The sequence below is a fragment of the Octodon degus genome, unplaced genomic scaffold (genome assembly GCF_000260255.1).
Source record: "Octodon degus isolate 3935 unplaced genomic scaffold, OctDeg1.0 scaffold00015, whole genome shotgun sequence".
Lineage (NCBI taxonomy): Eukaryota > Metazoa > Chordata > Mammalia > Rodentia > Octodontidae > Octodon > Octodon degus.
In genome coordinates, this window is record NW_004524591.1 from 13670521 (window position 1) to 13685129 (window position 14609).

Consider the following 14609-nt stretch of genomic DNA (forward strand, 5'->3'; position numbering starts at 1 on the left):
AATTCAATCATTTATTTTAATCTCTTTCCAGGATAGGATAACACAATCATCCCTGTCTTTTTTCCAACTTAAATTATTTTTCATCATCAGAATTTTGCATTATTCATGAACCTAAACTTCAATGATCCATATGTTCCAATTTGTATTCCAATATCACTTTCTTATTATCACATCTTTCATGTATAATTTCTAGTGTTTCTTCCATCATTTTGCCCATGTTCAGACTTTCACTTGATCAATCCCACAAAAATTTTTGAGAGAAGTAGGTTAACGTAAATATATCGCAGTGGGTTTGGTTTGCTAGGCAGGCAGGGAGACTAGGATATTAGGGACAGTATGGGTTAGTAAATTCTGGCACTCAGTACAATCTGTTAACTCCACATTTTATATTTTTTGCAAAGGCTAAGGAGCTAGATGAGGTTCAGTTGTTACTTGTCATCCATAGGTCATTTGTTCATTCCCTTTGGTCACTTTTACTAAAATTCCAGATGTTCAACTTCCTTATATAAAATGGCTTAATTTTTGCATGTAACTTATGTGTATGCTGTTATGTACTTCAAATTATCTCTAGTCTGATACTACCAAGTGCCTGCTATTTAAATAGTTTCTACATAGTATTGTTTAGAAAATGATAGACTATAGTGTACATGTTCATTTCAGACATGTAGGTTTTTTCTTTTTTTTTTGTATTTTTGATTTTTGCAGTTGGGGGTTGGCCAAATAGCTTAGCAGATTAAAGCACCTGCTTAGGTAGATGCAAGGGTTGGAGGTTCGATCCCGGCCTGCCCTGCCAGCCCAGCCTCTGGAGTGTGCTGAGATGGCTGTTGAGACTGGGCATGGTGGCATACACCTGTAATCCCAGCTCTTGAGAGGCTGAACACAGGAGAATCACTACAAGTCCAATCTACATAGTGAGACCCTGTAGACCTTTACTTTTAAAAAAAATTGCAGTTTGTTGAATTCATTGATGTGGACTTTGTGGATGTGGAGAGTCAACTGTGTTTATTCTTTAAGATTGTCATTAAGTCCAAAATAATAAATAGTTTAAAAACAACTGTTGGTATATTTATTTGTTGCGGTACCGGGGATTGAACTCAGGCCCTTGCACTTGCCAGGCAAGTGCTTATTCTGCTGAGCCATCTCCCCGGCCCCCAGCTGTTGGTATAAACATAAGTTTATTTTCATAAATATATAAGATGAAAATTCTCTAAACAATTACTATAAAGTCTTCCCAGGGTAGACTTTAAAATGACATTTTTTTCTAGCAACTATTTAGCTTAGAGACTATCTCATATAGTATGTAATTATGTGTGGCAACAGAAGACTTGAAAATTAATTTTAAAAAATATATAAATTTATTGTAGATTATAAAAGGTTTGAATTGTGGTTTATGACAGCCTTTGATGACTTTAAAATGTATCCTTGGGGATATTTTGGAAGTTGATTATGTATTACAGATTATTTAAATATAGTGACAATATTTAAACTAGAAAATTAAGGCCCTGTGTTACTGTAACGATCCCCCCCCCCCCCCGGGAACTGGGGATTGAACTCAGGCCCTTGTGCTTGCCAGGGAAGCACTTATTCTACTGAACTATTTCCCCGGCCCTACAACTATTGTTTTAAAACCTAGTTTGACTTGAAATATTCTATCAGATTTTAGTGAGCATATTATTCCTTCAGAAAGTAGCAGTGTAATTCAAAACCATTTTCACCTTTGAAGACTTCAGACTTAGGCAGAAGTGTTAGAATTACTTCATAGTAGACATCTTTAGACATTTTATTCTAGTTATATAGCTACTTTTAAGATTTGTTGTTATTTTAATATTTTTAGGAAGCATGTGAGATTTTTCAGGTAAGCATTAGGGTTCTCTCAGAAACACGCATAGTTAAGCCCCGCCATTTCTAGGGTCTGTTCTAGAACTATAGCAATAATTACACTTATGATGATTACACTGTGGGTATGTGGAGTCCTGGAGTGAAAAACTAGCAAAAATATGAAATTAATAAAAAATTAAATATTTTTATTTTATTTTTAATACTGTTGATGGTATCCATTTTAATAGCATGTAACTATGGATTTAAAATATTGATTTAAAAATTTTTTTTATCTATAATAAAATTTGTACCTAGAATTCTGGAGGTCTTTTTACTATGAGCTTAGAGAGAGATCTTTTTGATGCTGAGCCCATGAAGGAACTTAGCAGCAAGCGTCCTTTGGTACGCACTGAAGTTAATGGACAGACAGTTCTTTTAAAGGTAATACCAAATTCTGACTTTTGGGAGAGTGGGAGGTATAAAAGGGAGTGATGGTATTATTTTTCAAGAAAGAAAAAACCCATTATGTTGTCTTCTAAAGTATGTAGAATGGCTAACATCATAATTGCTTTTCTTGTATGGTTGCCAAAACTAATTTGACTTCAAAGTATCCCACATTTCCCCAAATAGTACCTATTTTTAATATATACTTACTTGCTTTTTTTAACTTGCTTTCCTTTTTGTGAATGAACTTTAACTACATTTTTATCTAAAAGCTTTTTTTTTAAAAAAATGTATTTAATATAAGGCCTATAGGGTCTCACTACACAAATTGAACTCATAGTGATCCTCCTGTTTTTAACCTCCCAAGCTCTGGGATTACATGCATGCACCACCACGCCCAGTCTCAGTAGCTGTCTTAAAGCATGCCTTGGGGATGGGGCCAGAATGGCACAAAGGGGATCAAGCCCCTCTTAACAGCTTCTTGAAGTTTCTTTCCTCGATTTCTATTCAAAATCTCAGCCGTATTGTCAACACAATTTATGCTTTTTAATTCTCTCCCTGTCATTGATATGGGAAACTATCAGTCATCATGATAGTATATAAGTTGCCTTCATTGCTTATAATACACTTTTTTTCCTTTCCAAATTAAAACATCCAAAATAAAATAAAATTAGGTATAATTTAATATACATAAAATCACTTACTACATTTGAGTAATGTATAATTAAGAGTAGAAGTTTTAGTCTTGAAATTACCAGTGCCTCTTTCTTTTTTTTTTTAATTTCAAGGGATATTCTGTGGATGTAGACACAGAAGCCAGTGTGATTCAGAGAGCAGCCGCCTATCACAGAGCCTGGAGAGAAGCTAAAGAAGAGTCTGGGTTATTGCCATTAATATTCCTGTTTTTGTGTAAGGTAAATCAAGTTCTTATGCTAAGCTCTTAGAGAAAATGTTTTACTTAAAGTAAGCTTTTGCTGCAAATTTTAGACTAGTAATTCTTTTTAGCAAAGAACATTGTTTTATAGAATCAGTGTATACTAAAAATGTGTTGAATATTTTGCTTTGAGTCACATTCTCTGCTTTGCTTCTTAGTCTGATCCTGTGGCTTATCTCATGGTCCCATACTATCCTAGGGCAAACCTGAGTGTTATTCAAGCCAAAATGCCTTTATCATCAGAAGTAAGTAAAAAAGACTTTCTGTGGATATATTAAATGAGAAAATAGCACCTTATGCTTAACCCTTAATACTTATCTGGGTTATATATACTACATGATATATGATGTAAAAGTTTGGCTTGTGTTACTTTGTCATGTTAGTCCTTCCATGTGGGAGTTAATCCTATTGCACAGATAAGAAAATGAGATGTAGAGGGATTAAATGACTTGGAGAGTGCCTCAGCCAGAGGTAGAGTTGGAACTTGAAATTAGACATTTTTGGTTCCAAGTCTAAACTTAAAATTGAAATCTGAGGGCTGGTGAAATAGCTCAGTTGACTCTAGCACCACATACCATGCTGGCCCAACCCCTGGGTGCACTGAGCCAACAACTGAGACCTGATGTGGTGGTGCACACCTATGATCCCAGTGCTGGGGAGGCTGAAAACAAGAGGATCACTATGAGTCTGAACTGCGTAGTGAGACCCTGTATCAGATACATTTAAAAAACCCCAGAAACTGAAGTATGCTATATATAAATTGATAGCTATAATTTTTAATCACTACACATTTAGAGTTACTATGGTAATAACAATAAAAGAGGCTATGAATCTATTTACCTAATAATGCTATTTAAGCCTCTTTCCTAGATGCTTTTCATAGTAACATATAGTCTGAGTTTTCTTAGAAACTATGGAATAAGTATTAAATATATAGTCATAACATAAACATACATGAGAGTCACCAGTAGCATAATCAAGGCTTCATCTCATCTTTAATCCTTCATGGTGTATTGTCTGCAAAAGTGCACTTGGAGGAAGCTGTAGAACAGTTTTTTTTTTTTTGGTGGAACCAGGGATTGAACTCAGATACTTATGTTTGCCAGTCAAGCGCTTATCCTACTGAGCCATCTCCCTGGCTCCTAGAACAGTTTTTTTTTTTTTTTAAATAATTTTATTGGGGCTGGTGAGATGGCTCAGTGGTCTAAAGCACCCACTTAGAACAAGCTAAGCTTAAGCAAAGCACAGGGACCACGGTTCAATCCCCCAGCACCACATGCCAGCCAGCCCCGCCCCCTGGTGGCCTGAGCTGGCCACACACACACACAAAATAAATAAATTAAAAAAAAAATAATTTTATTGAGAAAGAAGTAGCAGTGAGATAGTTTCAAAACAGGTTAATAGGACAGTTACAATAATTAATACATTGCATGTTGTCATCTTAGTAGTACTTATTCATAGTACAAGATGAAGATACCTTGTCTAAACACTGTCAGTTCAAAACTTCTCATTGAACTAAGTAGCTGTATATCTATGCTGTTTTGTATATACAGATATATATATATATATATATATATATATAATTTTTCACTACAAAAGAGACCTTCATTTATATCCCCCATTTTTGTTTACTTTTGTTAGAGATGTGTATTCCATTGCCACTTATATATTGTAGGTGCATGAATTCAGCGAAGTAATCCAATATAGTCCAGTAGTCTATAATAGTGGTGGGTTAACTTCATGACTGACAATGTCAGAAGTTGTTGACTTGAGTCTTTTACAATTCAGCATATTAATATGGTTTTCCTTTTTATACCTCGTTTTTATACTGGATGGTTAAGACCAAGATAAGGCAAGACCTATATAATGAAAAATGTAACTTTTGTATCTGACAAGATCAGTCAGATCCCCTCAGGACTTACCCTGAAACCCTATATAGCAGTTTGTAGATCTTTTGTCAGTGTCAGCCATGCAGATGAGTCACGGCCATTGCTTGACTTTTCTCTCTGTGAAAGCCTGAGAATGTTTTCTCTTCATGTAACTCTCCTTAGGCACATTATACATCATCGATCACTTTCCTCTCTGGCCCCATAATCTCCTTGATCAGGGAATTTGGGACAGCACTGAGTTACAGGATGTTACAGTACAGGTTCTCTTATGTCCTGAGTCCTCCCTGACCTTGAAGGGCTAGTGCCAAAATGTTGGCTATCCTTGTAGCCCATCTTGTTCTCTAATTTTTTGGTCTGCAAACTTAAGTTGTTAACTCTCCAGAAGAGAAGCTTAATGATATTATTACCCTAGAACATAGGCTGTTGAGCTTAACATTAGTATCTATCTGAATATCAAACATAGAACAGTCTTTTAATAGAAAAAACATTTTTGAATTAAAATGGTTTTCCTATTTTCTAACCTATTTTATTTTTAACCTATAGGAAGCTTTAAAGGTTATGAAAGGTGTTGCCCAGGGCTTGCATACATTGCATAAGGCCAACATAATTCATGGATCACTTCATCAGAACAATATATTTGCTTTAAATCGTGAACAAGGAATTGTTGGGGATTTTGATTTCACCAAATCTGTGGTAAAACATCATAATCTTACAAATAAGTTCTAGACTTCATTTAATGCCATTGAGCAGTAGTTCACTTACTCATGATATGCTAATGTATAGGATCTGTACATTCAGTTAAGGTGTATCATATTGTATAAACAGTTATCTGCTATCAGTTAGATGATAGTTTCTAAGTTTTTTTTTTAGTTTCTAAGTTCTTGCATTGTATATTGTGATCAAATATCTTAGAAGCAACATGACATTATACTAAATGGTATTGACATTAATATAAATTTTTTATCATCACCAGGAACCATTCAGTTGCTAGGAATTATGCAAGAACTTCACTATGTTTTGATTATGATGTACATTGAGAAGTCTAGGAATCTTGGACTTCTTCATTTAGTTCTGGTTCAACTACAGTGGCTGTTAATTTCGTGATGTGTTACCTTAAAGGTAGCAAAAATCACATGATTATGAACATGTAAATGTTTTTGATAAGCGGTGGCAGTCTCAAAGTACACATGGTCATGTGGGCAGAGTTCCTTACTTAATTGATAAATACAAGTTATAACTTTAGTATGTACATCTTTTGAAATATGTACATGGTGAAATGGCTAAATCATCAGTTCCCATTTTAAAAATAACTATTTAGATATAATTAACATATAAAGTATACAAATCAGTATTAGTTTTTTAATATATTCATAAAGTTGTACATTGATTGTTAGTACCTAATTCCAGAATTTTTTTTTCTCTTTTGAAACAGGTTGTTGCTGTGTAGTTCATTCAGGCTCACTAGATAGCTAAGGTTGACCACTAACTTGTGATCCACTTGTCTGATCTTTGAGTGCTTGGTATTATAGGCATGCATCACCATGCCAAGTTCCACAACATTTTTAATCACTCCTAAAAAGAAATGCTCTACTTATTAGAAGCCATTATTAATTTGTATATTGTGATCACTAGTTAGGCTCAGAAAACTAATAATACACTTCTGTATCTAAGGATTTGCTTATTCTGGACACCTCAAAATGAAATCATACAATATGTAGCCTTTTGTAATTGGCTTATTTTACTTCAGTAACATTTTCAAAGTTCATTTTTTGTCCTAATACTCCATTGTATATATATCATGTTTTGTTCATAGATTTAATAGTTGATGGTTGTTTGGGTTTACACTTTCTGGTTGTCATGAATAATGTTGCTATGAACATTAGTGTACATGTTTTTATATAAACATGTCTTCATTTCTCTTAGGAGGCAAATTACTAGGTTATGTAGTAACTGTTTTACTTTTTTGAGGAATTTAACTTTCTCAATGTGACTGATTCATTTTACATTCTCTTAAATGGTGTATAAAGGTTCTAGGTTTTCCAAATCTTTGCCAACTTTAATTACCTGAGCAATGCCTTTTGACTATTTTATGTCATAATGCTTTTTACTTTGGTCACTTGAAAATCATAGGGTAATGCCACCTCTATAAATGTTATCTCAACAGCTTTCATATGGTAGCTCAAAAAGATGAAAAAGTAAAAATGTAAAACTATAGTCAAAAGTTAGATTATACAGGATTAAGACAGACTGATTTTCTGAGATGTTTATCATATTTTTCTCACTAAATTCTGAGTTTTAAAGGCTACTCTGCTGGGCATGGTAGCACATACCTTGTAATCTCAGCACTCAGGAGGCTGAGGCAAGAGGATCACAAGTCCCAGGTTAGTCTGGGCTACATGGTAGGTTCTAGGCCAGCAGCAAGTACTTAGTGAAACTTTATTTCTAAAAAATAAAAATTAAAGTGAGAAAGATCTTAACTTTTAGGGATCCTTATCACTTCAAGTGTACCTTTTGTACAGATATAAAAATAACTGCTCTAAGAATTACTCTTCTTTGTTTATACTCATTTGTCGCCTGTTATTTCCTGAAACATTTTTAAAATTTTCAGTCTAAATTACTTATTCTGAAGTATTTTTATTTATTTTTTTCTGGAACCAGGACTTGAACTCAGGCCCTTGTGCTTGCCAGGCAAACGCTTATTCTACTGAGCCATCTCTCTAGCCCTATTCTGAAGTATTGATTAAACTTACTTTGCTAATTATTTTTCATGCTACATTCGTGTAGAAGCATAAGTCTGGAAGAGAAATTTGGACAATAGTCAATTCAAGATCATTGGTTTTGAATGATTTTACAGTCATATGAATCACCTGGGAATCTTGCTGAAATGCAAATGAATTTTCAACGTTTCCGGGATAGAGATTTTGCATTTTTAACAAGTTTCCAGTTGATGCCTTACTTGTTGCAGGGTCTTTGAACAATGCCTTAAAAAGCAAAAATAAAGGTGGTAGGTGGAGAAGATAGATATATAAATATAATTAACATTTAGTGATATGTGCTGAGGACTGTGCTAATTATGTTTACATTTATTACAACTCTATAAAGTAGATATTTCCATTATAGAAATTTAGATTTTAAGAGATTAAAGCCTATGTATCACACAGCCAATAAACAGAGCAGGGATTATAGCTAAGGTCTGACTGAATTTAAGGGTAATATTTTTGTTGACCATTCTTTAAAATGTCAGAGATGGTACATTTGGAAAACAGTAAAGAATTTTGTAGAAGTTCAGTTTAAATCAATAGAAAAATTTCAGAATTAGAAAATAGTATTGCTTCTCACTCTTTAAAATTTATTAAAAGAGGGCTGGTGAGATGGCTCAGTGGTCTAAAGCACCTACTTAGAACAAGCTAAGCAAAGCACAGGGACCACGGTTCACTCCCCCAACACCACATGCCAGCCAGCCTCGCCCCCTGGTGGGCTGAGCTGGACACACACACACACACACACACACACACACACACACATAAATTAAAAAAATTTATTAAAAGAATATCCGAGTATCAGTAGTAATAAAGAATCAATGATTGATATTTTAAATCTGTCTTATTCTATAATTAGATTGTAGTGAAATTTTCAGTGCCAATTTTGAGATGTACTTTAAGAGCATTTTATTTAATAATAGAAATTCAATAAAAATATTTGAAACCAATAGAATAAAATGTTTCAAATAAAAATTTTAATTAAATGCAGAGTATTTCATATAAAGCTACTCCAACTGTATTTCCCTAAAATATTCAAAATGCAGTACTGTTTTTGTAGAGTCAGCGGGCATCAGTGAACATGACGGTTGGTGGTTTGACTTTGACATCACCTGAACTGAAAATGGGTAAACCTCCTTCTCCAAGTTCAGACTTGTATGCATATGGCTGCCTTTTATTGTGGGTATGTTATTTTTTTAAATAGATCACTTTATATTTCATTATGTAAAATGGTAATGATTGTGATTGTCCTTAACATGTTGCTCTGAAGTGATAGACTTTTAGTGAGTGTTTAGTTTTTATCATAAACTATTCATATACTTTCTCTTACCTATTGTGTACCTTCTGTAATTTTGTTAGATATCTGTCATAGGTGTTAAAGTTTTGTTAAAGCCAATATTAGTAGTGAAGATAATTTTGCACTATATTAATCTGGAAGTAGTTCATGGGTATGTGGAAAATACTAAGTGATCTTGTGTAAATGTTTCCACTCTCAATGAAACATAACTTTTTTATTTGTAGTTTAATAATTATGAGGGATTAAATATTAATGGGAAAGAATATCTTGTTTTTCTATTTAGTATTGCACTAGAGATTCTAGTCTAAGAATCAACAAAATGTTTAGGAATAAGCAAATAATAGGAAATTGATATTTAATAATCATTAATAAAGTATAAAAGTTATTGAAATTTTGACATTTAACAAAAGATATAATGCCTGTTACACTTAAAACTACTAAACATTTCTGAGAGGAATTATAGAAAACTTAGATAAAGGAGGAAGCCTAGCATACCGATGGACTGGAAGCTTTGTTTAGAATTCTCATGTCTTCTCACATTGGTCTGTGGATTCAGTGCTGTTTCAACAAAAATGCTAGACTTTTTTTGGAGCAATTAGATTCTGTAATTTATATATACAGAGGATCTGGGATAATGAAAGGAATTTTGAAAAAGAGCAAAATTAGATAATTTACACTATCTGGTTTTAAGACTTGATAAAAAGTTACTGTAAACCAAGACAGTATGACAGTGGTGTGAGGTTAGACGTATAAATGAATGAGACAAAATATAACAGTGGGAATAGACCTACCTATATCTGGTCAGTTTACTTTTGACAGAGGCACAAAGGTGGTTATCTAACTGAAGGGAGAATCTTCAAAGTAAGTGGTTCTAGAACAAATGGCTAGCCATATGCTAACCATAGGTCAAAGAATAAGCCTCGATTTATCCACACATGAAATGTAAAATTGAATTCAAAATGTATACTAGTTCTAAATACAAAACTGAACTCTAATAAAACTTTTAGAATGTAGCAGGAAAAAGATAAGACTTTGAATATGGGAACTATTTCTTAAGTAGGACACAGAGGACATCATCTAAAACCAGAAAATAATTCAAAATGTAAACCTCTAGTTTCAGTTTTTTGAGGAATCTCCACTGTTGATTTCCATAGCAGTTATCCTAGTTTATTCCTACCAACCGTACAGTTTACTTCTTTTTTCCATGCAGCTCCAGAATTTACTATTTGATTTCTGGATTATGAATATTCTTTCTGGAGTAAGGTGCAATCTCAGTATTGCTTTAATTTGTATTTCTCTAATGGCTAGCAACATTGAACATTTTCTCATGTATGTATTAGCCATTTGTATTTCTTTCTGAGAAGTGTTTGTTCATTTTTTTTTCAAAGTTTTATTGATAAACATAGCAATGAGACATTTTCAAATCAAATCGGAAGTACAGTTTCAACAAATAATACACTGCATATATTCTTCTTAGTGGTTAATTGCTGTACAAGAAGAGGACTTGTGATCCTATTTACAAACACCATTAGAACAAATCATTCTATTCATTAAGAGAATGCAACTATATATCTATCCCAACTACTTTGAATACACAGATACAAAATGGACATTCATAGGTATACCCCATTTTTTCTAACTTCCGTTATTGAATATTATAGGTGTGTAAACTCAGCAAAATATTCTAAAAGAGTCCAGTAGCCCATAATAGCATTGGGTCTTCTGTTTAACTGGCAGTGTCAGAAATTATTGACCTGAGTCCCCCACAGCTCAACTTAACAGCATGGCTTTATTTCCTATATTTCGTCTTCATACTTTTCTACTGGATGGTTAAGACCAAGGTAAAGCAGGACCTATGCAACAAGAGTTGTAGCTTTTTGGTCTGAGAAGGTCAATGAAATGCCCTCAGGATTTATCCTGAGATCCTGTACCTCAGATTGTAGAACCTTTGTCAGTGCAGCCATGTGGATGAGTCAGGGCTGTTTGTTCATTTTGGTTGAACATTTGTTGTGGGCCTTTTATTTTTTGGAGGGGATCTGATTTTTTGAGTTCTTCATATGTTCTAGATATTAGTCCTTTGAGGAATAGCTGACATTTTTTTCCCATTTTGTAGTTTATCTCAGCTCTTGGTGGTTTCCTTTGTTGTGTAGGTTTTAAATTTGATCTAATCCCATTTGTTGATTCTTGATGTTTTGTCTTATGAAGTTAGAGGTCTGTTCAAAAAGTCCTTACTTGTGCCTGTGTTTTAAAATTTTTACTTTATTTTTTAGCAGATTGCTATGTCTTAGTATTTATATCTGATCACTTTGATTTTAGTTTATAATGAAAAATATTTGTCTAGATTTAATTTCTGTACATGAATAGTGAATATTCTCAGAACTACTTGTTAAAGAGGATATCTTTTCTCCAGTGCTGTGTTTTTCTTCTGTTTGTGAGATTAGATGGCTGAATATTCTTAAGGTTCTTTCTTCGTCTTATATTGTTTCACTGATCCATATGTCTTATGTTTTTGTGCCACATCATGCTGTTTTTATCGTTGTAGCTTTATAGTATAATTTAAGTCCAGGATTGTGGTGCCTTCTGCTTTACTCTTATTGTCTAGGATTGCTTTTGGTATCCACGGTCTCTTCTACTTGCATATATTTTTTAGGATTATTTTCTTTAGTTTTGTGAGGCATTGTATTTATGTTTTGATTGAAATTACATTAAATCTATGTATCAAATTGGCAGTAATGACCACTTTGTCAATATGGTTCTCCTATCTGAGAACAGGGGATATCTTTCCACTTTCTGAGTCCATCTAGTTTTAACATTTTGTTTATTTAAAAACAATAACTTCTCAGGGCTGGCCAGATAGCTCAGTGGACTAAAGCACCTGCTTAGGCAGAGTGTAGCTGCTGGGGTTCGATTCCTGGCATGCTGTGCCGGCCCTGACCCTGGGGTGTGCTGAGACAGTGATTGAGACTGTGCGTGGTGGTGCGTGTCTGTAATCCCAGCATTTGGGAGGCTTAAAACAAGAGGATCACTACAAGTCTGATCTGTGTAATGAGACCCTGTAGTCCCTGTACTAAATACATTAAAAAAAAAGCTTGTCAAAAAAAAAAAAAAAAGCAAAAAAACCCCCAACAAACCAACTTCTTTCTTTATTGGATTATTCTGCTTTTTTGTTTACTCTGTAGACACTATAGTCATTAAGGCATTTTTATGATGGTCATTAGTATATTAGTTATTAGCATATAACTAATTATATACTATAATTAGTAATAACTAATATACTATATAATTATAGTATGTAACTATAATTAGTAATAACTATAGTTATTAGTATATTAGTTACATTAGTATATAACTAATTCTCCATATGTAATAGCTTCTTTAAGTATTGATAGGGTGTATATCACATATGATTGATGTTTTAGGAGCCTCGGGAATCATTTGATTGCTTCTGAGCAGGTAGTTATTATCAGAGTATTTTTATCCTGCAACAGTTAATGTGCTTCTTAAAATGAATTCTTCTCAGTTCACTAGGACTTTAAGGTTCCAGACTTGACTCTTTTGTAAGATTAGTATTTTGTTTCATTGAGAGTCTTTCTCTTGTGTTACAGCTTTTTGTTCAAGATCAAGAATTTGAAATGGATGAAGATGGAATCCCAAAAGTGGATCAGTTCCATTTGGTATGTGACCTTTTTGTTATTTACTTGTGTGAAACATGTATAATGATATAAACTTAAGTATTTGGGTGAGCATTTTCCCTAATTTTTCTAAGAATCTGAAATAGCATTTGCAGTAAAAGAGTATTTAAAAAACTAAATGCCTGACTTATACTACTGTTAGATGGTATTACTAAAGTATGTGTTTGTCACATAGATTATATAAATCGTCTAGTGATAGTTAAGGAAAAATGTTGTTTACTATATTTTCCAATATGTCCCGTATTTCCATGTCTTTTCTCTGTAATTTATAGATGTCTTTGAGATAGTTTTGTCATTAACGTGTGTTTTCAGCCAATATATATATATATATATTTTTAAACATGCAAAATGACCTTTATTCTGGTGACCACCATGGAGCACCTTAGGAATGACAGCTGTTCCTTTCAGAGTAAATTTCGCCTCGCCCAAGTGTCACCTAACGAGGGTTACCCTGCACGCTGCGGGAAGACCTCATCCCATGCTGTGTGCGTCCCCTCAGGAGGAAACCAGTGTCCCTCAGCAGGGCCACATTTGCTGTCCATGAAGGTGTTGGCTGCTATGTACAGGGGCAGCTCACTGAGATCCTGTTTCTCAGCAGGCATTTCTGTGCTATTTCAAAGGCCTGCAACCAGGCTGTGACCCCATGTTCTAATGAGGGGCTGAGCCCATTGTCACAAAATGTGGGCTGGTGGTGATGGGCCCCAGGATTTCCTTTCACACACTAGGCATGAGGGTGCATCACTGACCTTCTAGCTTAACGCTTACTACAGCATCTCTTCCTTAAGGTTTGTACACTTTCTCCCACATGTAATTTCATGTAGTTGAAAACACCTCTGTACTGAATGTATTCACACACTTTAAAAATATATATATTTAGTACAGGTCTCAATAGACGGTCTCATTATGTAGATCGGACTCCTAGTGATCCTATTTTTCAGCCTCTCAAGTGCCAGGACTAGAGGCATGCACGGCCACACCCAGTCTTAGTGCCTCACTCAACACACCCTGGAGGCGGGGCCTGCACAGCATGCTGAGGAACAAATATCGCTTCTATTGGAATAGCATCTCACCTGTATGTCCCTTTCGCAATGAACAAATGAGCGAAAGGCTGTCTCACTTCGCTTATATACACCTTTACTCTGCAGTGTGACTTTTTCCATGTCTTTGACAACAATGTGGAGGGAAAACTTTCCCAGACTTCCATACATCGGAACTCTGCCCAACTTTGAGTCCTTTAATCAGCTTGACAACCTTTTTTGTACTCCAAAGGCTATGTCACACTTACGTCCACATTCTCTCTCTCCAGTGTGAGTCTATCAATGTTGTGGACAATGCCTGTGTCATCTTCAGCCAATATATTTTGAGTACCTTTCTGTCCCAGGGATTAAATTAGGTGCTGGGTTATAAGGATTCCAGCATTGAAAATAATAATTTAAATATTGTAGGTGTGTGAATTCAGCAAAGTAATCCAATATAATCCAGTAGTCCATAATAGTAGTGGGCTATCCGCAGGACTGGCAATGTCAGAAGTTGTTGACTTGAGCCTTTTACAGCTCAGCATATTAATATGGCTTTACTTTTTACTTTTTAATTTTATTTTTTTGTTGTACTGGGGATTGAACTCAGGACCTTGTGCTTGCCAGGCAAGCACTTATTCTACTGAGCTATCTACCCGGCCCTGCCTTTACTTTTTATACCTCATTTCTGTACTTTACTGCTGGATGGTTAAGACCAAGATGTTTTGAAACTGTCTCATTGCTATTTCTTTCTCAATCA

General features: G+C 34.5%; 1 protein-coding gene across 1 annotated transcript in view; it reads left to right on the top strand.

The window, feature by feature from the left end:
* The window catches only part of Stk31 (serine/threonine kinase 31), a 101230-nt gene that overhangs the window by 70332 nt on the left and 16289 nt on the right, over positions 1-14609 (top strand). Inside the window, exons 18-23 of the mRNA XM_023709853.1 lie at positions 2134-2259; positions 3051-3176; positions 3355-3441; positions 5629-5778; positions 8905-9027; positions 12747-12815. Of these exons, the coding sequence (XP_023565621.1) occupies positions 2134-2259; positions 3051-3176; positions 3355-3441; positions 5629-5778; positions 8905-9027; positions 12747-12815 (681 nt within the window). The remainder of the gene's footprint in view (positions 1-2133; positions 2260-3050; positions 3177-3354; positions 3442-5628; positions 5779-8904; positions 9028-12746; positions 12816-14609) is intronic.